Genomic DNA, 27,163 nt, shown 5'->3' on the forward strand with positions numbered 1-27,163 from the left:
AATCAAAACCTTTTTTTATCTATTCAAAAACAATGACAGAAACTTTTGGTAAATCTTATTTACACCAAGTAATAATGATTATTTCATTACTAATCTTCCAGCTATGACCGACAGAAGAAGAAGGCACTAATTCTCCTGATAATGACTCTCAGGATGCAGCAGGAGGAGAAGGAAAAAAAAGCTAATAGTCATCAATTTCTGGCTCCATGTGTCACCCACATGTGTGCGTAGGGCCGTAATTAGTTGAGTCCCAGAGCAGCCAGCGCTCTAATGAGGCCTGTGCTCACAAACAACACACACATGTGAGCAAAGAGCTCCGTCGCTGCCAGCTGGCACCCACTTTTACCCCTTTCCTCCAAAGAAATACTTCAGCACCTCCAGAGCGCACACACACACACACACACACACACACACACACACACACACACACACACACACACACACACACACACACACACACACACACACACACACACACACACACACACACACACACACACACACACAAAACAAATTTGCTAAAGCAGCTAAAACCCCTTCAAACGTCAGCTTTCATCCCAGTCCCTTTCCACTCTGCACTTCTTGACCCCTTCGGCTCGTTTCCCAGCAACCAGACTGACCAACATTCATTAACCCATCCTACTGTTTATACCCGCGCACACAAACCGTCATTCAAAACATGACATCCAACCAAATCCAAACAATGAAAATGAGCACGAGAAAGAAAACTAAAACGACGCATCAAATCATAACTGAAACTCAATCCAGTACCACAATGGAATATTCAGATTTCATGCCACTGTTTTGCACAGCTGTCCAAGAGAGCAAAAGTCCTGTTTCCCTCATTAGGAACGACTGCTTTCAGCTCTGGCAAAATCACTCAAACTATAACGAACACTGGCAGAGGGGCACCCGGTAACACAGGGAGCTGAAAACGGAGAGAGAGGAGAAGAAAGGCAGAAAAAAACCCCCATCTGGGCTGAGTTAAACACTGGCTACTACCAGGTCCTGAACCCAGGGTCCGATGGAGAAAAATACAGGCCCAATGCAGCCTGAAGGGGGGGCGTTTGGCTAAGAGGGAGGCACGATATTGAAGAAGCAGTCCAGCAGAAATGAATTTGTATTTTAATGTGTGAATAACTTTATTTTGCTAGAATACAACACGGCATCAAATGTGAAGCCGAGCTCTGACTAATAAGAGGTGACACAGAGCTACGTCATTATAAGCCATGAGAAGGTCAAAGGTCAAAGGGATTACAACGTTTAGATGGGGGAATCAACCTACTAATTGTCAGCTTGACCTTTGCACAATTAAAGACATTTTTGCCAGGTGTTTTTTTTTTCTTAATAATTTCTATAAGCAGATGATGTGTGAGTCATCACTGTTAAAGAATGTGTGATATCTTTTCTTGCACTACTGTGTTAGATGCGCTTCATGCTGTCACAAACTTTACTGGGGAGAAGACATGTTGAGAGGAGAATACCTAATATTTCTACTAAGGTTGTGATATATTCTTGGAACAAGCCTCCATTCCTTACAGACATTATATTTTGCATTTGGTAATGTTGATTCTATCCCTATAGTGTTTGTGCTAGACGTTCGCCAAACTCCAAACAAGTTTCATTTCTGTGGGAAGTTTAAAATCTCACTCTCTGGAAAGTGTTGACGTTATGCGAGGGGGAATCATTTGTTGGTACAACAGAATAGGAGCGTTTTTAGGAGTGAGAGTGGAACGTCCACATCTGTATCAACAAACTTTAAACTCAAACATTTTATAGGATACTCATTTGAACTCTGAATGAATGCGTCTTCTCTTGCAATCCTCGACCGGTGGCTCAAATCTTGCAGGCCTGCAGCCAATTATTATTCTATTGATGTGTCTGTTATTATTTCAGTAAAACTCAATTACTATAATAATTATATCTCTATTTTTTTCTTAAAAACAAATCAGAATTTTTAACAAGGAATCCTCAAATTTAATTATCAAGTATAGTCATTTTGATGCTGAATATTTAACAGTTGAACAATGAACTTGTTTCAACATAACCATTAACATAAAAAGTAAGAATAAAAAAACGTCTCAACTTCAAAAAGTCATTTAAGTGAATTATTCATAAAATGCAGCCTAAAAAAAACATGGACTTTATATACTAAACTCAACTTAACAGTAAGTTTCATTGTGAGAGACACACACACACACACACACACACACACACACACACACACACACACACACACACACACACACACACACACACACACACACACACACACACACACACACACAGTCTAATTTATGGCAGGGTATAAAAGATGGTATGAATGGCTGCTCTCAGCCACCTATAGCAGTGAAACCGCTGTGCTTTTCCTTGGCCCTGCCCAGCGTTCCCTCCTCAAGCCCAAACCCATTCCAGCCCGTGGTCCTCTCTAATTTCACCCAAAGCAGCAGAAGCTCGAGCTGAAAAAGAGGAATCTGGCCCCCAAGTCCAGCAAACTATTCCCTTTTCCTGTCTCTCTCCTCTTCCAGCGACCGCAGATCGACAGCTCTACGGCCAGCGCTGGCCTAAAACTATGAGGGGTATTTTCAGCACTGTAATTTGAAGCACACATGGTACACACACACACGCAGAACCACACACTCAGCAAATACACAGACATAGATCAAAAGGTACAATAAGAGGGGAGAGAGGAGACACAAATGTCCCCAAACGGCACGTGTCATGCACAAAACAACTTGTCCCTTTAGGGTCAGGTCAGCAAACGTGCTTGCCTTGTTTTTTCGTCTGCTGGGTCCGAGCAGGATCTCAGAACAGGAAAGCAGGGCGGAGGCCTCAATACATGGAGACGTGAAAGAAACCCATCTGAAAACAAGAGGCCTCAATGGGGATGTTATGGCAGTGAGGGCAGAACCCAGAATAGCAAAGAGAGTAAAAGAGCTTTAATGCGACATGGAGTGTTTATATTTTGTGCTTTAACGTTACTTTATTTTGGTTCGATATTAAATCTTTTGAAAAGCTAAAAACAGACAACTTGGATGATATATAAAATATATTAGCTCAGACGTGCCGCGCTTGTGTGTGTGTGTGTGCCAGCTACCCAAACACAACCGTCTTCATCCTCACGCACATACATACACACACTCGCACTGATTACAGATGCAGTATATACTGCTCCTGTCCAAGACCTTAATTACCCTGCACAGTCTTATTTCCCATAAATACAGCAAGGGCAAGGCTGTAATTAGGGTCTATTTTTACCCCACCTGGCGAGGGGAGAACCCAGTTCAGTGCCGGCCACAGGGATGAGCCAGCCCCGCTAGACTAGTCTGCCATGGGTGGAACCAGGACAGCATCGTTCCAGTACAGGGGGGGGTTGGATCCTCAAAAGGATAGGGTGGCATGAAGGTAAACCTCCCGCCAAAATAAGACGGACATGATGCAAGTTCATCAGCAATAATATAACTAACTTTACCAACAGCTGACCTTTGGACGACGAAAACAACATTTGATGGAAATGAATAAATAGCACATTACATGCAAAAATCACACATTTGTGTCTGATCTGGTGGTTTTAGATACACACAGTACACGTTTGATGGTGAATTACAGGAGAAAAAAACAATTAAAAACACTACGTCTCACTCTAATGCTCTGCGGCTTTCGTGAGATTCCCCAGAAATCCATTCAGAGAAGGCTTGCGGCTTCGCCTGATGAGGATAACTGGCTCTCGTGTAAGAGCCCCAAAAAAAGACCTCAAAGTGAGGATAGAAACACAAATAGCTTGGACACTTCTCCGCCCCGTTCTGTTTACTTTGTGGCAAGATCGGCTTTTCCCTGCCATCGAATCACAACAAGAAACAAAATGCAAACCGGAGAATATGGCACACACTATCGCGTGGAATCTCCTTGTAACCACAGACACAATGTGAAATGTTAGAAATTAGAGCTTCGCACACTTCGTTGTTTCAGTGCACCTTTTAAACACTCCTTCAGCATATGGGGTGTTAATTGAAGTTGCGCTGGCTGAGAGAGAGGCGGAGAGAATGCAAAGGAATGCAAAACTAAAAAGGGAAGAGCAAACCCTCTAATAACTTTGATCCCGCCCTTGGTTTGAGGTGGTGAAGCCATGTGTGGGGTGCAAAGAGAAGGGGAGCATGTTGATTTAGGCTTCTTCACAACTCGGGTCTTCCTCTTCATGGTAGTGATACCAGAAGGAGTAATGAGAGAGTGAGACAGAGACCACAAAGACATGTCTCAGGGGTCTCAATGTGTCCTAGTGGCCCTGAGGCAAAAGTTTTACAAAAAGTTATTTGTGGAATCACGGCCTGGTTTCAAATGTTCTGTGTCTGACATTAAAAATCATACTTAAGTAAAGGTGTCATTAACGGCACTATGTAGGTCCAATATGTAGGATTTGCTGGTTTCTAACAGAGACAGCAGATGACAAACACCGCTTTCAGGTAACAAAAAAACAACACCATCCATGTGGAAGGATTTCAGACAGAAACCCAACAACATGGTGTTCTGTAATCTCTATAAGCTTATTATCATCTGTTTTCTGTTAAGAAGTATGATATTTACCTCAGAAATGCAGTGAAGTGGAAGTCTAAATAAAACCAAAACAGTAGAGGCAGTCCAGGAACTGGTTTTAAGTTCATACTGAAAAGCCGAAACTTAAAACATTTTCCTGGGTTTCCAATCTGCCTTAAAGTGTAAGTTTGGCGGAAATTGAAAATAAAGCTATTTTCTGCATGAAAATACATCAACTAAGCCGTGGAGGAAGTAATTTTCGCTCATCACGCAGTTCAGAGCTAGCACGGGTGGGAGCTAGAGTCCAAAATCGCAAACAGTGGGTTAGCATGGGGCCAACAGCCACACGCTTTCAAAATCGCATTTTTAAACCACTAACATTGCTCAAAACAGCGCCAAACCTCGTCAGCAGCTTGCTCTGGGTGTCTACACATAAAACGAAGCACCAACAACTCAGTTCATGAACCCGAAGTTTATAACAGAAGACAGTTAAGAACACTCACCAATTCTACCCCTGCCAGCTCCTCGCGAAGGATAGTCCGTAAGTGTCGATTACCGAACGCAGCTCTCGTGTTCCCGTGTGAGATCTCGCGTGACATGTATGTGCTTCAGATAAGGCTGCTGTCTTGAACTGATTGGAAGTGTATACAAACTATCCCAACGTTTTTACCCACCGTTATTAACTTATATTTGGCCAAACTGCCACTAATTTAAAAGTATACTCGTTTTATTCTGGGCGAAATCTTCAGTTTCACTTTCACTTTTGCATTGCGTTCGGTAATCGACACTTACGGACTATCCTTCGCGAGGAGCTGGCAGGGGTAGAATTGGTGAGTGTTCTTAACTGTCTTCTGTTATAAACTTCGGGTTCATGAACTGAGTTGTTGATGCTTCGTTTTATGTGTAGACACCCAGAGCAAGCTGCTGACGAGGTTTGGCGCTGTTTTGAGCAATGTTAGTGGTTTAAAAATGCGATTTTGAAAGCGTGTGGCTGTTGGCCCCATGCTAACCCACTGTTTGCGATTTTGGACTCTAGCTTCCGCCTGTGCTAGCTCTGAACTGCGTGATGAGCGAAAATTACTTCCTCCACGGCTTAGTTGATATATTTTCATGCAGAAAATAGCTTTATTTTCAATTTCCGCCAAACTTACACTTTAAGACCTTTGTCACATGTTTTTCCTCTCTTCCTCTCCCATACAGTCTGTCGCTCACCACCGACAACAATCTTTATCATAAACCTCATCGTCTTGGCTGGAATGTCCCCGCAGCTTAACCCCACCACCAGCCACCTCTGGGCTCCTACTGGAGACACTGTTTCAGACAGACAGACGGACAGACAGACAGACAGACAGACTACCCAACACTGATTGCTCGCTCTAAACGAATGAGACCCTTTGGCGGCAAAAAGTCATTTACATCCAATTTCAGCGCAATTTTATTTGAATTACTTCAATTTGTTATGCGGATTGGCCGAGGACGTGCGACGGCGTTCACTCAGGCGGTGTCGACAAGCATTGCCTGTCCGGTGAGAAAGAAAATTGTGAAAATGCAATGCGTTAAAAGAGGACTTCAACACTGGCACACCTGATGGAAACATCCCGGTTCAAACACTGGACAGGGGCCAGCCGACTTAGCTTAGCTTATGTTAGTTAAGCAAACACAGAGGCACATGCGCTGTACTCTCCCTCCCTGTCAGTCGATGACATCACACTTCCGAAACCGAGACAGCCTTTCACGGAGGTGTCAAAGTTTCAAAAGCAAATACCACACGAGGGGAGAACATTTACACACAATCATATGAAGAGACACACAAATATGCAGTCATCCTCCTTCTGACTTCCATTCAGGGTGATGTGCCTTCCAGGTATTGCTGCAGTCTAAAATGTAATCCGCTGTGGCATGTAGTGTTTTCGCAGGATTCCTCGTATTTACAAATGAGAAAGCCCCGAAGGCAGACCATGCATCTCAATAATTAAAACACCCTGGGAGGTCCACCGCCAAAAAAGTGTGAGAACATTTGCTCCACGGTGACCTCTCACAACGCTCGCGCGCTCGCATCTTCATCTTCCCTCCACACACAAACAGTCTACCGCTCCACTTCCTCATTGCTGCTGGTCGTGACGGAGTCCCGTTGGCTCAGGCGTGGTTGTCGTCGGTGGGAGATTTTCCGATGGGGACAGGGGAGCGCGGTGAGAGCGGGGAGGTTCATGGTCGCTCTAGGTTAGTGTGGGATCGGTACCCGTGGGAAGAGGAGAGCGAGGACCGCTGCTTGTATAGCACATCCATAAATCAATAGTAGATGAATCACCGAGTGGGCCCGTGGTGAGCTGGGAGACGTGTCTATCACTAAATGCAGTGTGGGAAAAAAACACACACTCACAGTAAATGGCAATGGAGTGCCAGAAACTGTTTGTCCCCATTTGTTTTACTGCGTACATGTTGGATGTGCAGGTAAAAATCGCAGAGAGAGAGAGAGATTGCAGCAGTGGCACAAAGTAGAAAAGCAATTTCTGAAGAAATAGCGGTGTGAATGCTGGATGCTTGTTTGAATGCATAAGAAAGGTACCTGAACAGGTGTCAGCTGGGCTCGGGGGTCAAACACTCGCAGCATCTTGTCCTAGACACATGAAAGAAGAAGAAAAATACATATAAATGCATCATACAGTTGAATCAACGCCTCTCTTAAACCTTTTCAACAAAAGCCAAACATTAGAACCTTCAGGACAGTAGGATTTATGTGTATTTTTATTAGTGTTGTATTGTTTTATCTGGGCGTACCTAATAAACTGGCAGTATAATTAAGACTTGAAAAAGAGTCAAGATTTAAAGTTCTCATGAAGAAAGGAATGAAATGCACCTCAGTCAGCTGTCATTTTTTTTTTCCATGGAAACTTAAATTGAAAACTGAAATATGAAAGCCACATATTAAAAACATTAGCAGAAGGGAGCCTCCACCTCAGTAAATTCAGTGAAATAACACAAGCACTCTGAAGTCTCCCCATTTATCAGCGTGATCTGACTGATTCATCGTTGGCAAATGCAATCCAGTGAACTCTCCAAAGCCCCATGCGCCTTGACCCGGGTCAGCCCAAACACGCATTTGGCATCAATCACGGCAGCCAATCAGAGAGCCTCCTGCGTGAATGAGAGGAAATGGGGTCTAATGGGATCAGGCTGTGACCAGGACATGCGTGTCTGCAGCTGTGTCACTCAATACCGCTGTGTGACTGTGATCACGGCAGACATACGGGGCTGATAGCAGGTAATAAGTATCAGGACTTAGACTGAACCACGCACACACTTAACGCACACATACACGTCAAAGGCAATCAGGAGGCTGACAATGACACAGTCAAGCGCACACACACACACACACACACACACACACACACACACACACACACACACACACACACACACACACACACACACACACACACACACACACACACACACACACACACACACACACACACACACACATAGACTATTTCACAGTTGTAAACGTTAATACTCCAAATGTGGCCCGGTTTATGTTCTGTTTCTGTATGCGAACGACATAATTGACAGGAAGTCATCATGGACCGAAGCTGTTGCCTAGCAATGCAATTACGTTGAAACGGTCTGAATTTGAATCGGGCTGTATCCACGGTTGAGGCAGATGACCAGTGTGAGCTTCAGCTCTTCTCCACAGCGATCCAAGAGGGAATTATTGGCGGTTTATTAGCTTAAATAGCAAATAGAGGGGTTTCTTAACGTGCCCTTTCTCCCTCTGCCTCTCTGTTTGTGTGTTTGGGTAGCCGCCCACCCACAGATATGATGGCCCAAGGCTATGTCTTGAGGCCTCTGTGACCAAGGATTAATCTAAGGCTCGGAGAGCAGTGCCAGAACAACACACACACGCTTTCAAACCATGTGACCTTTGGATCACCAAAGCCCACCTGTTGCAAAAATGCAAAAATCTGAATAAAACCCTCTCTGTGACCTGTAAGTGGGTGTGCCAGCCAATCAATTTGGTAAATCCAACTAGAACTACAACTTATTTGTATATTTGATTCATCCGCTGATTATTTTCTTGATTACTCAATGACTTGTTTTGTCAATAGAATGTCAGAAAATAGTGAAAAATCCACAAAAACCCAATTTGACATCATCATGTCTTCTTTTTTCAGCATAACAATTTAAAACCCAAATATATTTAGATTACAATCATGTATGACAAAGAAAGTCATCATGCTGCCCACACATATTTGGAAAAAAAAAAGATTATTCAATTAACACTAGATTTTTATAGGCAACCAACTTCCCAGCTCCTTATCCTTGCAAACAAACTTCAGAATAACCAAAATCACACACACATCTACTGTTCTCATACTGTACGTATATACAAACATACATTTGCCATATCAAGGTCACTCGCCGATCACCCCGAGTGTTGTTGTGCAAACACAAACATGCGGGAGGACTCTATCTGGCTGTGCAAACACACAGATGAGGGGCTTCTCACGTACAGATGTGTCCACCAAGCAACCTCACACTCACACAATATACAAGCAAACACTCTCACTTAATCCTATGACAATAACCCATATAAACACACACACACCACCTCAACTCATAAATGCACAGATGGAGGGCCGGGATAGCCGTGTGTGTGTGTGTGTGTGTGTGTGTGTGTGTGTGTGTGTGTGTGTGTGTGTGTGTCTGTGCTGAGACAGCAGCTGTTTAATCAAAGTGACTGAGCCTCATTCTCAAGCTGCTGTTAATGAGTTTTCACTGCTGCACACAACTTTCACATGTATGCAAACACACACACACAGACGCTGGGAATCTTCAACCAGGGGTGCTCGTCAAACACACTGCGATGCCACTCTCCCCATTCCCAGTCTCCCACGGTTACCGGTGTCAAAGCCTGTTGTGATTGGCAGTTTCAGTCTGCGGGAGCCCCCCCCCTCATCAATTATTCTATCTCACCGGTGGGGTTCGGTTAGAATGGGACATTCCAAATTCGAGGTGGAGCGTGGAACATAAATCCAGTGACACCTAATTTCTAAACAGCATACCATCCTGTCCTGTCCATCATTCGGATAAACACAGGCTGTCTTCCCGCTCCGCTCGTGCTGCCTGCGGATACGGCTCCCCCTAAATGAATGGCGCCTTTCTCCCTCCAAGTGTGTCATAAATATACATCTCTCTCGGTCTAAATGAGGCCCGTCATGATTCCTACTCTTTGGGATGGTGGTCTCCCCCATTCATTGTCCTCCCCCCAGCCCTGCACCCCAATGTTTACCCTATGGGAGGGCCACAGGATTGGACCCACATGTTGGCAGGTCCTATTTGCTTTAATAAGTTGGATTGGAGAGATTGAAAGGGGCCTTTTTGGGCTAAATGACACCAGAGCCCAACAGGGCAAGAACCTCGGAGGCCCCGACTCTGATCTTGGCTCACATTTCCCCCCTCCCCCCTTTTCCTTTTCAGGTGCCTCGTTCTTTTTTAAGGCTGATGGTAGGGGTGGATGATTATCCTGTCAAGGATAATGTCTTGGTTTGGACGTGGCCCGTGATGAGTGGAGTAATTTGTTGCTTGTCAGAGCAAAGGCAAACAAGGGGGATTGGACTGACAATCATACCTGTTCATTACCGGCATGTGGTAGATTTCTGTGACAGGGTTTATTCGGTCTCAAGCATGAAGTAAGCTCATCATGCGTTGTCTTAAGTACACACCAGGGGCCTCATTTTCACACCAATCAGACTGTCTGCTTTCAAAAAGGATGCAAATACATACTTGGAACTGCAAAAAGAATGAATTATGTTAACATCCACTGAAGACTTACTATAAATTAAATATATTCATGACAACAATTCCAGCTCAACCCATATATTCCTTTTTCTCTGCCCCCTACTCAAACGCCCACACCACCTCCCTCCTTCCTCCTCCTACACAAAATATTAACAACCTAATGAAAAGCCCACCAAGCTGTGTGATTATTTCCTGATGACACAGATGAGAATGAGGCCATATGAATACATAAAATCCTTTTCTCTCCTCTTAGCCAACTAATGCACCTAATTAGATTAGATCCTGATGGGCAGATGGTACCTTACATGGCAGCCTCTGCCATCAGTGTATTAGAATGTGTGTGTGAATTAGACGGCAACATCTGGTTCTGTGTGAAGTGTCTTAAAACTTGCATTCTCACTACTGGCCATCAGGGGGCAACTCCTGGAAGTTTATGAGAAAATGATCCTACTTCTCCGTTGAGTTATCATCTCACTAAACATTGTAAACACGTAACAACATTGTAAACATAGGGTTAGGGTTAGGTTAAAATCTTCAAAACAGCATGATGATCATTTCACACATTATGGTCCCATTTAGAGTAAAATAGACAATAAAGCGACTGGGGAAACTGGGGTTCAGGGGTCAGGTGGGGTCGAGACAAAACAAGATCCCTTACATTTATCCTTCATACCAGGCTTGTACCATTGTGTGCCCTAATTAAAAAGTTAATACAGTTTCCAGCCTGACGAGGAAATTCTCCAGAGGCTCTTTATCAGCGGCAGCCAAGATTTTTCTCTTTGTCATCATTATTACCACATTAAAACAAACTGGCTATTATCTTTTACGTCATAGGGCTTTCAAAGTTTATTCTTTTTCCCTCTAAAGAATTGTTCACTAAAGTGTGATGTGATCCCCGCCCTCTTTTATGATGTTGACATTTCGATGAAATAAACCCCGTATAAACAGATAAGGAGCAGCGGCGGCTTATGTGAGACGTGCCGCACTGACCGTGATCCACTGGCTGCATCTAGTGGCCACACACTGTAACTACAGCAGTCAAACCTCAGTCCACAAAACGAAATACGACTCTCTTTTTCATCATGCGGGTCGGGGCTGTACATACAGGTGGTGCAGTGGGAGTTGTTATTACCTTGCAGGAGGAGGCGAGCAGGGAGCCGTCCTGTTTCCAGCTCAGACTCTGCAGCTGGTCACCGTGCTGCTCCAGAACTGCAGACACACACAGCGTCATTCACAGAGGTGAGAGAAGGAAAGGACTACAGGTACAATGTTTATATTAGACAAGGACAAAAAAAAGGGAAAAAGAAAAACATGATGCACACACACGATGAACACATAAAGACAGCACATATACAGAGAAGAGGTCACTGTGGGCGAAATGCAGGGAAGAGATGAAGCCATAAATCAAGCAGATAGAATTCAGAAAACACACAATAATATAAAAGGATGGATGATTTAAACTTTAAAGAATGGATCGTGTGTCTTAATGGTTTAGGCCCATGAGAGGAATCATGAGCACGACACATATTAGGCCGCAGTGCCATAAGTGAGCACAGCTTTCCACATGTCAACCAAACGGATGAAAAGAGATGAGACTTGTTACACACAAAGTGATCTGACGTGAACTGAAACAGTGAACAAAAAAAAAATGTGCGCTCATTCAAATATAGTTTTGTATCATTCAGACCGTGTTCCTCGACTCTTATGAATGAGGATGGTGAAAGACAGCGTGTGGGGGTACAGCTCATGAAAAGTTGGATCAGCAGTGAGCAGCAGCAGCCAGGCCAGCTGTCATGAGATGGGGAGGGGGGGGCAGTGTTTGGGAGGGGGGGGGTTGAGGCCAGAGGATAGTGACTGCATCCTGAGGCCAGTCTGGGGAGACTGGGACCAGAACAGCAAACCAAAACCAATTACCTCTGCTGCTCCAGCACTTAGACAGAGCCACAGGGCTGTAAAACGTAGGTAGTGTCAGTCAGACAGTCCCCAACTAAGAAGAGAAAACCAACCATTCCACTCCAAATATACATATATATATAAATCACGTTGCACACAGAAACAAAATAGGCCACAACAAAAACTGAAGACTAACTGACAGAGACTGAAATGTTGAACGCAACAGACATAATGCACAACAAAGACTTTGACACAAATTAATTTTGGTTGTGGTGTGTGTACTTTGCATTGCTCGCGTCGTAGTTACCTGCTAGCGGTGCATCCTGGCGGCTGGTGTCCCAAATCAGGGGGGCTTTGTTGGCGCCCACAGCCAGCAAGCCAGAGGAGGTGGGGTGGAAGAGCACCAGCTCCAGCCGGCCCTGCCCTGGACGCAGGGTCAGCTCCGGACTGCTGGGCTGCTGCAGCTCCGGATCACACAAACGCCACAGCTTCACCTGAACAGAGCAGGGGAAACATCAAAACTGTGGGTTAGCAGAGGGGCGATACGGAGAAGCTCAAATAGTACCATATAAGTTCTGAACCCAGTAGTGTGTGAATGTGTTTGAATCTGTAGCTGATGTGCAGGCGGCTCCTCTGCAATCAGTGTGTGAATGGGTAAAAGAGACTTGAGTAGCTAATAGCTAGAATAGCGCTATATAAATGCAGGTTAATAACCAGTTACCTAACAGCTTTTTAGGGTTTTGGTTCAGCTTTGTTTTTCTTGTTGATACCGACATATGGAAGCAGATGAAATGGAATGGCATTGGTTCATTTTAAGTCAATAAAAACACTCGTATTTCACAAGTAGGTGATTCACCAGGTTTCACTGTAATTTGCTTGCTCAGCACAATCCAGTTGGTGTAACAATATACCCTACTGGCAACAGATAAGAGGAATGGAAGTACGCTGCGGATGCTGGGCACTGCAGACCGCTACGGTGTGTGTGTGTGTGTGTGTGGTAGGTCTGTGTGTGGCAATGGTTTGTGTGTGTTTTCACAGCTCCCTGAGGTAAACCAAGCTGCTGAGTCTGAAGATGCAGACCCACACTCAGCAGATTCCAGTAAGCTGGGGCACCTGTGGCTGAGGATAATGTGCTGAGAGGAGGGAGTCTTCAAAAGGGTTTCAATAACAAAAAAAAAACCAGCAGGTTCATTTCCTATTCAAAGCCCTGCCAGGAATAACAGAGCCCCGAGATGATGGAAGGCGAACTTATGTGGAAGTATACAACAACAAGATCAGAAAGAAAGAGAAAAGAAATATCACCGTTTCATCTCCAGAGCACGTTGCCAGGAGACTTTCATCAAAAGGAGAAAAGTCCATATCAGTCACCAGATCTGACAGAGAGGGGAGGAAACAAATAGAATGATAAAAATTATGTCTGTCTTAGTTTATTTCCTTTTTGAGAAAAAGCATTTGCATTTGATTGCTTTTCTTGAAAGAGTCTCCATTAATGGTGGCAGTTATTCAGGGGAAAGGGGACAAGCACGGGAGGAAAAGAAGAGGACTGTGATGTGAAGAAAATGACAATTAAGTAACATTAATTTACTACCAGAATGGCAGGAAATCTGCGTGACTGTCCATTTGCCATCCGAACCAGGTTTGACTGAGGACAGGCCCAGCATACCTCCACCTGCAGACACATGACCAGAAAATGTAATTGATCGGTCTTTATAGTGCATGAAAATACTTTTTTCCTCGGGAATCCTTTTTGTGTGATGATTCAGTTGCCTCTTTATTCTGAACAGATGAAACGGGGCTGAAAGTGTGGATCCTTCTGTCTGCATGAGGCAATCGTTACTGTTGCACACACTTTTATAGCCTTACCAGCCTGCTCAGTGTTGAAGGCCACCAACTTGGAACTCGCTTTGATGTGGTTTCCTTGGCAGGAGAAGGAACCAGCTCGGACATTGTTGATCCATCCCTGGATTCAAAAGACATTGAGAGCACAAGTAAAGGATCATAACAAATGGTTATGATAATGAATCTGGATATTTGGGGTCAGACAAAACAACAGAGAGGAAAATAAGTGTTCACAGAAAAACATCTGTTTCACAATATTACAGGCGCACACATGACCGTGTTGCTGTCTCAACTAGAATAATAAAAAAAAAAGTGAACAACATTGAAATAAAAAGGAAGGATCTAGCCGAGAGCATAAGTGCCTCTGAATGTTGAGGAAGTTCCCCGTGTTGCACGGCGGAGAACTATGAAAACCTCTTTCAACATTAACAGGGCGAGAGCAGCGAGAGGTCTGAGTGTCCAGACAACACGCTCTAACAGCCGCTGCTGTGCTGCTCCTCAGAAAACTGTTACAGAATCAACCACAACAGACATTTGGTCAACTGGGGGCATTTAAAAAGGTATGCATATACTCGGATTACCGTCACCCGTGTGACACAAAGCCGTGCTGTGTTTAAGTGTAAACTGTGTATTTCAGGTTGTGCTTATGAATATGATGTATATTGTAAGTTATTACAGGTATGACTACTCCATTGTGTCAAACTTGTTTTCAGCATCCAGAGATATAATTGCTGTATCTGTAGCATCATTTAAAATGAAAAACACCTTTTAAACTACAAAAGGCCTCCCCTTAATATATCAATTTGGGTCAACCTTTGCAAAATCCGGTTTTTCTGCATTTTTCTGAGGATTAAAGAGACAGACTGAATATGTTCTGCCGTGAAACCATCCACAGACCCAGAATCTGGGGAGAAAACGTCCCAATTATCTTTGCATTCTTGTCCCTTCACATCCAGGCATGCTGCCTGCTTCCTCTCACTTCCTGTGCCCATTTTCTCTCTTTCTGGAGCGTTTGACAAGTCACATGACTTCAGCACTGGAATAACCACGCTCGTACATATTCATTGGTCTGTTGTTTGAAGTGTCAAAAGGCTAGTTTGACATCCACGTTGGCAAAGCACCACCTGCTGTCCTGGATCCTGCGTCGAGATTGGAGAGACGCCAAAAAGTATCCACTGTCTCTGCAAATACCGAGCATTTTACAACCTCAGTAAAAAAACAACAAGGTAGGGAATTACGTAATCCTCCTCAGCAGAAAGCTGCAGGCGTTTCAACTAAAATAAATGGGTCCAGGGGACGAGAAAAAATGGCAGATTTGTATGCAAGGCACTCTAGTCCCGTCCAGACACGTCGGCTCTTGCAGCCTACAGGACAGTTATCACTTGACAGAGAAGCATCATGACAGCAACATCACTTAAACGCATTTGCCATTCAAACGTGTATCTTTCTTTGGCTGACATAGCAAATCTATGTAATAGGAAATTGTGTAACAGTTAGCTATAACATAATAGCATTATGATGATGATGGGCGTAACTGCATCGTCCGATGTAGGCTAGCATCTCTATGTAACCACATGGCTTGTAGTTTATCCAATACTAGCAAGTAGTTCGCGCGAATACCATCAACCAGTGCGAATTCAGATTTTCGTGTAGTCTCAATACCAAGCAGCCCTCACAGATGCAGGAAGTTCAACATCCCTTGCAAGCAGGCGTTAACCAAAACACAACTTAAGTAGCACAGCTAATAACCAAAGCTAGTGTTAGCTTATGCAACTAGCGCTCGTGAGCTACTCACATCTTTCTTGGCAATTTTTGGAGTGGTGTTTTTGAATTTGGAGGTCTTAAAGCGATTCATGCTGCTCTCTCAAATTGACTTGCGTGCCTTCCGGGTGTCTCTGTCGAGCTAGTTGGTACTCGGCAGAGGACTCCTGTTACAACTGACAGTTCAGGTTGGCCGCCTGGTGTGTCCGCTCGTTTTGCTCCACGGAGCTGTTCGCTTGGGCGGAGTTTTTCGTTTCAAACGCTACTAGAGAAACCCCTGCTGTATCACGTGCTGCCTCGGATGTGAAAACATGTGCATCCTTTTTTTTTACCTGACACTTGTGATGCTCTTTGACAAAATTAAACTTATACTGTTTGAATATGTTTAACCATGCCGTTTGTTTTTATCTATTGGAGGCACTTGTGGAGAGTTTATAAAAAAGGAACAGTACGATTTAAGAGAAAGTTCTGCAAGTCGTGTTTCTTGTGGGAGCATCATCTTGAAGCCGAATATCTCTGCACTCTCGGTGACGCCCACTCCGTGCCGAGCATGCGCAATGAGTACCGAGCCGCGGCTAGTGCAGGAATTATGGCGTCCACGGCTGCCCGGTGTTCCTCACGCTGGTTGACCGTCTTCGTGTCCTCTGGACACCGCGGGGCTGCCGGTGCGGTTGTCTGCGCTGGCGGTGGAGGGGCCCGCGGGTTCTCTACCCTGGGAGCGGAAAAGCTATGGCAGGGAGGGAACCTGATGTGTGGCGGAGCAGGGAACGCGTTGACATTGAGAGGGCTGTCAGGTGAGTGTGTTCACCATACGGTAGTGGCCTGGGCTAGGCTAGGCTAAGCTATGCTAGGCTAAATGTTGTGTTATTGCTGGTTTACTCATGTGACGCAGGGTGAAACAAACTTAACGTATCTTGTTATGGACCCAAGCGATCATTTGTGTTACAAGGTGGGCTTGTAACACAAAAATACATCTTCATGTATGCACTTAGCATTAGAGATAGTGGGTGTTATGTGATGCATTCAATTTAGCTAACTTTGGATTACAGTAATTAAGTTGAATTTGCAAGGTTATGCCAGCGTTACATCGTATTCTGCGACCCAGCAGGTTGTGACCGTGGTTTCCCCTTATTTTAACCGGAACTCAACCGCAGCCCAGTAGGTTAATTACTGATCTCTCCTTGAAAAGCATATGCATCCCACAAGTACACTATAAACAGTAAATTATGCAGATGAGATGATTTAGCTTTTAGATGGTGGACAAAATGCAGTTAGTTAGAATGAAGCTCTACTGTTCTAAATTGAATTTAACCTGTTTTGACACATTCCAGGTATCAAATCGCCCCATGCTGCCAGCACGCTGTCGTTTCACACAAGTGCCTCTGCACGCAGCAAGGACTTATACCAGATCCTTGGCGTACCTCGCACAGCAACGCAGAAAGAGATCAAGAAAGCCTACTACCAGGTCTGCTTCTGCCTGACATCCATTCAGAACTCCCATTGTTGCTCAGACGACCAGTTATCACAGTAGTTGACAGTGTGTTTGTCCTCGTTGTCCCTCAGATGGCCAAAAAGTACCACCCTGACACCAACAAAGAGGACCCACAAGCCAAGGAAAAATTTGCTCAGCTGGCTGAAGCTTATGAGGTTTAGTCCCAGTCTTCATTCAAACTCTGACTTGACACTTCTAATGTACATTTCTCCCCATGGGTTTTATCTTCATATCTTAAGTAACAAATGCACCAATTAAACTTTCCTCCATGTTTCTGTCAGATCCTGAGTGATGAAGGGAAGAGGAAGCAGTACGATACGTATGGATCAACAGGCTTTGATGGTGGTCAGGCTCATGGAGGGCAGGGTTACTGGTCTGGACAGGCCAGCAGCGTGGACCCGGAAGAGCTCTTCCGCAAGATCTTTGGGGAATTCTCTGGAGGCCGTGGCTTTGGGGACTTCAATGCCATATTTGAACAGCCACAGGAGGTTGGTGGAGTATTGTAAAATGCAAATGAAAGGAAAGTCAATTGTTGATTTTGCTTTGAGAGCTCATCTGGTGCATTTTCAGTGTGATGAATTTTTGGCACCCTCTGTTTGTTTGTTTTTTACTTCAACACAGTACTTTATGGAGCTGACGTTCACTCAAGCAGCAAAGGGAGTCAACAAAGAGTTTTCCGTTAACGTAGAAGCAGCCTGCCAGCGCTGTGATGGTAAAGGCAACGAGCCAGGCACCAAAGTCCAGCACTGCCACACATGCAACGGCTCCGGCATGGTAAGAGCTCCGACGCACCGCCTTTCTTCCAAGATGGTTTGTGTTGCATCACTAAACGCGTGTTTTGTCCACACTGTAGGAAACCGTGAACACGGGCCCGTTTGTGATGCGCTCCACATGCCGCCGCTGTGGTGGCAAAGGCACAGTCATTTCGACTCCCTGTCACTCCTGCCGTGGGAGCGGACAGACCAAGCAGAGGAAGACAGTGACAGTTCCTGTGCCTGCAGGTCAGTCTCACTTAATGTCTGTTAAAACTGTTTACACACTGTAAACACCTCCAAGGGATTTTTCTTTCTTACCACCATGAATGGGCATGAAAAGTCACCCAGTGACATGTTAGCCATAGGTAGTAGCTGCAACCGTCTCCTCCGCTGTAGAGTTTCCTGACTCCTTTGATGATGTCACCTTTTATTATCTTCTAAATTCATGAAAATGTCTTAAACGTAGAGATACACAGCTGAACATAATTCATCATTTGAATACATGCGATACTATTTTTTCTTAGCAAATCCAAAAGTGTTTGTTTTTCTGAAGAGAGCATTAGCTTCTGTGCTAACAAATGGTGTCTAACCTTTATTTATATTTTACTACAACTACTTTATTACTAGCTTCATTTGGTCCAGCACTTGCCTGCAATGGCTTTGGATGTATGTGACCACATTTCATTGGGTTGTTTTGGGTTTTTTTAAACCCACAATCATCACAGTTATAGTTTTCTCAAACATAGTTAAATTATGCTAGTTGGACAAATACAAACACATTGTTGCTCTTCTCCCGATAATCCCGACACTTACAACGTCTAACTGTGGTTTGTTTTTGCTTCAAGGAGTGGAGGATGGTCAGACAGTCAGAATGCCCGTCGGTAAGAAGGAGGTCTTCATCACATTTAGGGTGAGTATCTTCATCGATAAACCCAGAAATAGATCTCCATGAAGTGCATGTTTACTATATATATAATGGGATTGTCTTATGTAATGTACTGTAGTTGTGTGGACTAGTAGGAGGCATTGAGCCGAGTACTTCTTCTTGAGATTATGTTTGATATCATGTGTAATTGTTTGTGATGGGTTCTGGGTTGGTGTCCAGGTCCAAAAGAGTCCTGTGTTCAGGAGGGACGGTGCAGACCTCCACTCTGACCTTTTTGTCTCCGTGGCACAAGCTATCCTGGGTGGCACAGCCAGGGCACAGGGCCTTTATGAAACACTTAACTTATCAGTAAGTAGACGCGCACATTCCCAGGCTTCTCCTCTAATAGGGACACATTTCAAACACAGACACTGTAATAAACAACTGTATTTTTACTCGTGCTCAGATCCCTGCAGGCATCCAGACGGACCAGAGGATTCGTCTGTCAGGGAAGGGAATCGCTCGTGTCACCGGCTATGGCTACGGAGACCATTATGTCCATGTCAAAATAAAAGTACCCAAGTAAGACTCCACAGAAAAATGCATATCTTCAGTCAACTTCATCCACTTAATTTCTACCTGATTGGGACATGGGCCTTGTGATTGAATACGTTGCTCTTGCTGCTGTATTGGAGAAATGGGCTAAAAAATATAAAACTAAAACGCTTTCCTGTGCAGGACACTGACAGACAGACAAAAATCTCTGCTAGCGAGCTATGCTGAGGACGAGACGGACGTGGAGGGGACAGTGAACGGTGTAACGACCACCACCACAGGTTAGAGGACGATCACACTCACCCTTTTCATAACCTACCCATTCCCACCATCTTCTGAAAGGAGGTTTTTGGGAAAGTAAGCTGATGCAGCGTTAATCTCTGTCCAGGTGGGGGCAGCAGTGGTAAGCGTTCTGAGGCAGGGCAAAGCGAGCATGACAAGAAGGAAGAGTTGAAACAAAATGGGGGCTTCTTCTCCAAATTAAAGAAATTGTTTAGTTCTTCCTGACAGCCGCAAACCAGGTAGGACTGGTATTGATTTATCCCAAGTTATTTTCTTTATTCTGGTCTTCACGAATGTGATCCTTTTTTGGGGAATAATGTTTCATTATCTGGTTTGTGGCTGTCACATAAAAACTGATGCTTGCACTCCTGCATTTAGCTAGATGTCTTGCCAGTCTTGGATTTTCTAAATATCTGTTGTATATGTCATTGTTTGTATGGCTGGGACTGCCTTGCAAGCTCATTTTACAACCTTTTTTCTGTCTTCTTAAAGGTAAAAGGTCATCCTGGAACTGAGAAGCGTCATCGTTAGATCAGAGGGCAGGAGGACAGGGTAAGCCAAGCCCCGCCACATCATAAAGGGACAGGTGGTTGAGGAGTATTGGGTGTTGGATGAGGCCTACAAAGGTTCTGGATGGATCAGCACGGACCTACCTACCCAGCCCTGTAGCGAATAAGATGGAGGATCGCCTGCTCCGTTCCTCTGCCAAAGTGAATCCACACACAAGAGGATGTTTTAGTGCTCTAATCACCTCTTCAGTCAGATGTCCTTTGTAGACATTTGGGCAGGAAGGACTTTTAATTTGTCATAGCATTCGGTGCATGTTGGTTTTCTGTTGATCCTCATTTAAAAAAAAAAAAGAAAAACTTTGTGGGGATAAGAGAATCCATGTGCACAGTATAATAAATTATATTGAAAAAGACTACAGATTCATTCAAAAGTTTCAGTCCTTTTGTTCTGTATGATTTGGTTGTATTGTCTGTGCTGTCGGTTGAAGACGACCAGACTACATGTTTACCTTTGTGTTGGACAATGTGTCTGCAGGGGAAAGTAATTATTGGCTCCGTTTGGCTTTCCTGAACTGTGACGACCGAACGCTGTCCCTCTTTTAACCCTTTGCATTATGAGAGAGAATCCCGCACACTCACTACATTTGTATGTTGACGTGGATCAAACTGGTGCATCAGTGTGTTACATAGAAGAGATATACTGTCAATCTATAATAAAGCTACGGTCTGAGAAAAGCCTGTTTCATAAAAATACACACTTTGTTCTTCATTCAGATACAAACTTAACATTCAGAACATTAGAAACACCACAAAAGGTATGTTTTTTTTTAGCTATTGAATTATAGTTGTTTTAAAGCCCTGGGAGGCTGTACTATGGCTCTGAAGTTGTACATGCTTTTTTTTTTTTAGGATGCTAACTTGCTCACAGTGAAAATGCTAATATACTAATGTTTATCTGGCAGGTTTAATGGTTCACCATCTTAATTTAGAAGGTTTACAAGCCTAGATCAGTATGAATCTGGGATCATTTTGTTTCAAACACCTTCAATAACTTGCTTTGTAAACTAATGTATGTGATGAAAATACTAAGTTCTTGAGATTTGTATTGTGATAAGAAAACACCAGTCCATGTGAATCACCTTTATTTCTGCATGAGAATGAAATCAGAATTAATTTCATAATTGACAACATACTCCTGGGGTTTCACTCTCGTACAATGCAATTCCAGTCAAACACTATAAAGCTATGTCCAGTTAGATACACAAAGGGATTAAGAGCAGTTATTGAAAACGCAAGAGAATTAAAAAAAAAAAAAACATGAATGAGTCAAGCATCCAACTCACTCACTTTAATCTGAGGTTTAATCCTAGACTAAAACTACCTGTACTCCTGAGATTCAAGTACCCCCCCCCCCCCCCTCCTTCAGTACATCCAAAAACATACTATAGCATTTTGACACATCACGCTGGCATAAAAAATAAAACACTGACATTGAAATAGGGCAGTTCCTGTTATAGTCCTATGCGGTGCATTGTATTGCCATCTGCTGCAACCTGAACCTGAGACTCTCAAATACAAAACACATCATCACTGTGGTTTCTATGTACGATCAGATCTGAATGAGTTTTGTTGGTGAAAGAATACTCTCCATCCATACCGTATATTATGTGTTGTGCAAATACACAAAGCACAGGGAACCAGTTGAAATGTTGATTTCAGCAGGTTTCCTTGTGACAAAAACAAACAAGATAATTAAATATCATTACTGTGTCAATATTAAACTTCAGTTGCAGAACAGTGCAATTACACTGCATAAAGTACGCAGAATATATTCCTCCTAATCTGTTGAAAATACAGTTGTGCATTAATGGGAAAGTTCCCAACATACAGTATGAACAAAATATGAATAATGATTACAGTTTTATTGATGATGCATACTAGAGCTGAGCTGCTAAAGGACCTACCTGTAAGTACCTAACCTGAAGTTCATAATAAACCATTACTCTCAGACATTTTAGCCTTCATATAGACAAACCATTACAAGTATTTCCTTTTTGAAAAAGCTGCAATCCCCTCTGTGAACACTGTTGTCCTAATGTAGGCTCCTGTGACAGGTAAAACCACATTTTTCCTCATCTTGGACAGTTAAGCTATGCATATGTTTTTTTAAAAATTCAATATGCCATAACATATCATTCTGAAGCAGGTAAGTTGTACATTTTAACATGCAACAGTGGAGAGTGAAATATCCAGAATATTCACTCATTTCTGAAAGATACTACACAGTGTAGATGTGCTATTTTTTTTTTTTTTTAAGAAAAATATATTTTTAAAAAATGGATTCCCATCAAATGTCTCACAGTACACCTGTTACTTTTAGGAAATATTTGAGGCCTTATTTAAATCAAAGAACATAACGGTAGTGCACTGTGTTTTAACAAATGTCTTTGGAACTTCAATCAATGTGTAGATTAGTAGTTGCATTATTAATTATCATTACTTCCTCTTTCTGGTCAAATTAAAGTATTTTGATGCAAAAACACAAAGTTATCATTCAAAATCAAAGCTGTCCGCACAGGGAAAACATACTGTGCAATTATACTTACACATAACATTTGCGGAGTAAATTTCACCATGATATTAATCACCATGATATCTCAACTCACCATGAATGAATTTTTGGGAATCCATTCACCATCATTGAGTAATGTATCATTGTATAGCCACATATCCAATAGCATCTTAAAGTCACCATGCTTTGTCAATCTGTCATCATATAAAATTGTGAGGAAATGCAATTTCACAGCAAATTAGCTAAAAACACCGTGTGATTCTATATGACCGAACACAGTGGAAGGACAAAGTATGGAGGGATAGTATGAAGGAGAAATAAAAAGACCAGAGGATAAATTAGAGTGAGGTAAGGCTTGATGGATGGATGGATGGATGGATGGATGGATGGATAGAGACGACATCCTAATGTTCCTACAGATCATTTAATTGGAATTCCATCGATAAGCAACGGACCCAAGTTGATTTCACATCAGCCATAAATAATCTTGGACCCGTTGAGAATGTTTCTATGAAACTATGAAATGGTCAACAGCTGGAGGGAGTTCTCAAATGCTCCTTACTGTTCTTCTATGTCTCTCCTCCCTCTCTCTTACAGCAGCAGAGTGACAGCAGGGCGACTGTTGCATCACATCAGATACCAGGCAGCCAATCCAGCCAGTGCAGCAAACCAAGTAGCAAACAGGACCTGACCCGTTGGATGTCGGAGGACAGCCATGGCGAGCTGACAGGCGTACGCCGTTCCACCAGACGCCGCTATGACACAGGGAGCACAGAAACGAAATTAGTTCACGATACCTTTATGAAAGCCTTATCGTGGCACAGTGCTAGACAAAAAAGCATAAAAGCATACCCATTTTGGCAGTATAGTAGGGACACTTGCTGATGTCTCCACCCATTGCTCCATGGACGGGCATGCCAGCATCTAAAACATCCTCCTGGATGCTTTTACCCAACTCTTCCAACTCATCAAACACCTGCCAGCACAAACATACAATATCTAATTAACGACTTCAAGACACTGGTAGCAAGTTGTGTATTGTGAACAGTACAGTGATCTGACAAGTATTTAACATATCTTCCATTTCTTATTTGCTCCATCTCTTCCACATCCATTCGGGGTCCCTGGCCTCTTACCTCCATGTTGAACTGGAAGGCCATGACAGCCTCGTCTACCAGTCTCTTCTTTATTCCCACGTCCAGTTCCAGCTCGTTCATACGACTACGGTACAGCTGCTTGAATGCTTTGGCACTATGGATGCCATCAAACTGATAGAATTCCAGGCCCTCTCCTGTGGACGGCAGCTTCATGGCTCTCTGCGCCACCTTCTTCAGCACTTGGCCCCCAGACAGGTCCCCCATGTAGCGGGTGTATGCATGGGACACAAGCAGTACTGGGTCCTCCTGTCCTACTTGATGAATACGGTCCACATAGCGTTGGGTGGCCGGGGAGCAGCTGACCACGCTCTTCCAATCTGGGCCGTAAAAGTACTCAAGGTCACGGGCCAGGGACTCGTGGCGGTGCAGCTCTGTAGGAAAATATAGAGGGGCAAAGTGGGGGTGGTCTTTGTTCCTTTCGATCTCTTCTTCCATGGCTGTATAAGTATAGTAGAGTGCCACAGCACCAAGCTGGGGAAGAAAGAAAAGTTAAAATGTAATATTGCTTGTTTCCTTTGCCTGGTTTTCTTTGCTTCTTTTTCCCTACATAATTATTACATGTATTTACTCATCTTGCTTGTTTAATAAAACACTATAATATTAAATACATTTCCCTGATTTCCTTCAGACTCACCTTGAAAAGTTCTTTACGTATGCGTCCCCTGAGGAAATCTTTCACAAACTGGGTGTTCTCAGCCTTTTCATGAACTTCCTTGGTCCCTGCTGCCAGCAACTCAGACAGATCATCAGCACTGGGAAATAAAAAGGGGAACAATATCATGTATAATGTGTGTTTGACAGAACCACAACAAATATTATTTTTGGAAGCTTACTTCACCGTTTCAAAGGTAACGGTGTTACAACACAAGTGGGAGATTTACCTGAGGGTGTCTTCCTTCCCCTCATATACAGGCCCTTCCCCATTGGACATACTGGCTGTTGTTTCCATCTTCTCTGCTGACATAAGAGGTGGGTTTCTGTCTGACAGATACCCGAGAATGAACAAGTGAACAACATCAAATTATATGGCATCAGTCATATTTAAGTTTCATCCAACTGTACATTTAAAACTTTAATAAAATATTTGAAGTATATTGCTATCGTTGCAATCAAGGCACATGCAACCATAACAAGATTGTATAATGTGTCATTACTACGACCTGTAGTTACTGATGTCTAAATGTATCCCTTGAGTCAAGATTGCGCAACTGGCTTTCAGAATAAACACGGGAACAATGTGACGCAGCCGTGTTCCCTGTGGTTCTAGAGGTCTGACATATTGTGCACCAAAACAATACCAACGCATAGGGGAAACATAAGTATGCAGTACAATAGAAACTACAAGTTATCCAGAGCCAGGGATAAAAGGCCAAATAACAATGTTGACAAAAACAATCCCATTACAACAATCAGGTCCAACAATCAATGTATGTTAACAATGTTCCTCTTAAATACTTTGCATATTTACTCAACCACTACAAACAACACAAAAAATAATAATAAATCACTGTCTCTTTACACAAATGACAGCCATGCAGTGTGTATTCATTATAGATGAACCCTTACCCGAGGGGCAGCCGAGCTCTAGTGATATGACCCCACTTCAGTTCACTGTATTGCCGCTGAGATGATGGTCAAAGGAAAGAAGTCTTCTCCCAGTTAATTCAGCTGCTTTAAAGCTTTGACCTTGTTTACACGGAGATGGAGATAAAGGCAGCGTGTGAGTGAAAGCTAATACTGTCTGGCAGGGGTTGGAAAGGCTGCTTCGAAACAGGCTTGAACGACATGAACACACAGCCAAACAAAACGCAGCTCGTACAACACAGCACGGGCCTTTTCCGGCGTCTTCCACAAGTCACACAGAATAGTTGGCGTGGTACGAAGGGCAAGTGATTTAACCTCGGTTCAGTTCCTCAACGTAATCACAAATCAAGCCACTTTGCTTCGAGACGCAAACTAATTTCTTGTTTGCTCATTCTGACGTCATGACGAGGAGCATCATTTTTGACTACAACGGCTAACTTTGCGGCATGACGTTAGCTAAGATAGCTAACGGCTAGCTAGCATTTCCAACAGGCTAAACGGAGTCAAGATATGACGAGCGGCGTTACATAAAGCATTGCACACACGACACGTTTATTCACCCATCCAATGAATACACATGACGGTTAAGAAGGGCCGTTGGTAAACATGTTGACATTACAAACCTTCACCCCACCACCGAGCGCAGCGGTCTTCCTGCCGGTTAACAACAAATCAGAGCGGAAGTGCACGTTTGGCTCCGCCCCCTCCCAGCTGCTCGCTTTCACGTGCTTCTCCACGGGAAGCGCTGAGGACTCAAATTGGTAAACATCTACAAAATGACTATTGCCAATATTAATACTTCTACTGTTAACACTACTACTCTACTATGATAAATACTAATAACTTGTTTAATTTGCTAATATTGCCACGATACTGATATACTTTAAAATAAACCTTTTTTATTTAATGCCCATACTTGATGATGTCTGACTAGCACACTTATTTTTTTTGGAGGGGGGCGCCAAAATTGTTGCTGCATTGTTGTGTCATACCCTCTGACACTGGGTAGTTGCGCTGCTTGTGAGGAGAGCGTGCTGGTTGGTGTGAGCAGAAGGATGTCGGTGTTAAAAGGTGAAGATAACAAACAGCAGAGTCACAGCGAAGGGAGCGCAGCGGAAAGGGGAACAAGGTATTAAACTTCCTCTCACATTTCCCTCTCCTTGATCCCAGGATCAACCAAGAAGTTAATAACAAATAAGAGGCAATGACACCAGATAGTGTATTTTGCTTGTACAAAATTCACATGGTAATGAATTGTGCTTGTTCTCTAGTACTACTGAGTTAGTGTGCTGTTTGATTTTACTGCTCAGATTGCATCTTATGCTGCACATCACAAAGTGCCAGAAACTACAAAATCATAGCAAGACAAAGATCTAAGACCACATCAGCAGGCTAGAGGAAAAATAACCACAAGATGGCATTCACACCATCCAAAGACCATGTTCGGCAGGATTCCATTTCACATTTTGAATATACAGTCAAAAAGACTTTGTTAAGTTAATATTGTAGTTTAAGTGATGTCTTTAAATTAAAGTAAATTCTGTAATATTATGTTGTAGTGTTTGCATAT

The 27,163-nt window shown here is 43.4% G+C and overlaps 3 protein-coding genes across 6 annotated transcripts in view; 1 reads left to right on the forward strand and 2 right to left on the reverse strand.

Moving 5' to 3' along the window:
* LOC311031027 (mitochondrial import inner membrane translocase subunit tim16-like) overlaps positions 1 to 16,044 on the reverse strand; it is a 91,263-nt gene extending 75,219 nt beyond the window's left edge. For both annotated transcript variants that reach the window (XM_084037122.1, XM_084037120.1), the window contains exons 1-7: positions 15,857 to 16,044; positions 14,086 to 14,182; positions 13,811 to 13,891; positions 13,525 to 13,595; positions 12,530 to 12,716; positions 11,462 to 11,538; positions 7,097 to 7,147 (exon numbers count right to left, since the gene is read on the reverse strand). In XM_084037122.1, the coding sequence (XP_083893248.1) occupies positions 7,097 to 7,147; positions 11,462 to 11,538; positions 12,530 to 12,716; positions 13,525 to 13,595; positions 13,811 to 13,891; positions 14,086 to 14,182; positions 15,857 to 15,916 (624 nt within the window). In that variant the 5' untranslated portion in view covers positions 15,917 to 16,044. The remainder of the gene's footprint in view (positions 1 to 7,096; positions 7,148 to 11,461; positions 11,539 to 12,529; positions 12,717 to 13,524; positions 13,596 to 13,810; positions 13,892 to 14,085; positions 14,183 to 15,856) is intronic.
* A 327-nt stretch (positions 16,045 to 16,371) lies between these two features.
* dnaja3a (DnaJ heat shock protein family (Hsp40) member A3a) lies at positions 16,372 to 20,423 on the forward strand. 2 transcript variants are annotated; one of them, XM_084036558.1, is made up of 12 exons: positions 16,372 to 16,616; positions 17,154 to 17,287; positions 17,386 to 17,469; positions 17,596 to 17,802; positions 17,936 to 18,088; positions 18,168 to 18,315; positions 18,915 to 18,979; positions 19,175 to 19,303; positions 19,401 to 19,516; positions 19,673 to 19,770; positions 19,878 to 20,010; positions 20,264 to 20,423. In XM_084036558.1, the coding sequence occupies exons 1-11, from the start codon at positions 16,373 to 16,375 to the stop codon at positions 19,994 to 19,996; spliced, it is 1,497 nt and encodes a 498-aa protein (XP_083892684.1). In that variant the 5' UTR covers position 16,372; the 3' UTR covers positions 19,997 to 20,010; positions 20,264 to 20,423. The 2 variants fall into 2 exon arrangements, with proteins under 2 accessions (XP_083892684.1, XP_083892685.1); XM_084036559.1 differs by lacking the exon at positions 19,878 to 20,010.
* Positions 20,424 to 21,405: 982 nt separating this feature from the next.
* Positions 21,406 to 26,273, reverse strand: hmox2b (heme oxygenase 2b). Of its 2 annotated transcripts, none has more exons than XM_084037134.1 (7): positions 26,217 to 26,273; positions 25,576 to 25,695; positions 24,891 to 24,986; positions 24,644 to 24,761; positions 23,989 to 24,480; positions 23,705 to 23,828; positions 21,406 to 23,607 (listed from the first exon to the last, which is right to left on the reverse strand). In XM_084037134.1, the coding sequence occupies exons 3-7, from the start codon at positions 24,971 to 24,973 to the stop codon at positions 23,480 to 23,482; spliced, it is 945 nt and encodes a 314-aa protein (XP_083893260.1). In that variant the 5' UTR covers positions 24,974 to 24,986; positions 25,576 to 25,695; positions 26,217 to 26,273; the 3' UTR covers positions 21,406 to 23,479. The 2 variants fall into 2 exon arrangements, with proteins under 2 accessions (XP_083893260.1, XP_083893259.1); XM_084037133.1 differs by having other exon boundaries at positions 24,891 to 24,990.
* Between the last annotated feature and the right edge of the window lie 890 nt (positions 26,274 to 27,163).

This window comes from Eutrigla gurnardus (genome assembly GCF_963514095.1).
Source record: "Eutrigla gurnardus genome assembly, chromosome: 20".
Lineage (NCBI taxonomy): Eukaryota > Metazoa > Chordata > Actinopteri > Perciformes > Triglidae > Eutrigla > Eutrigla gurnardus.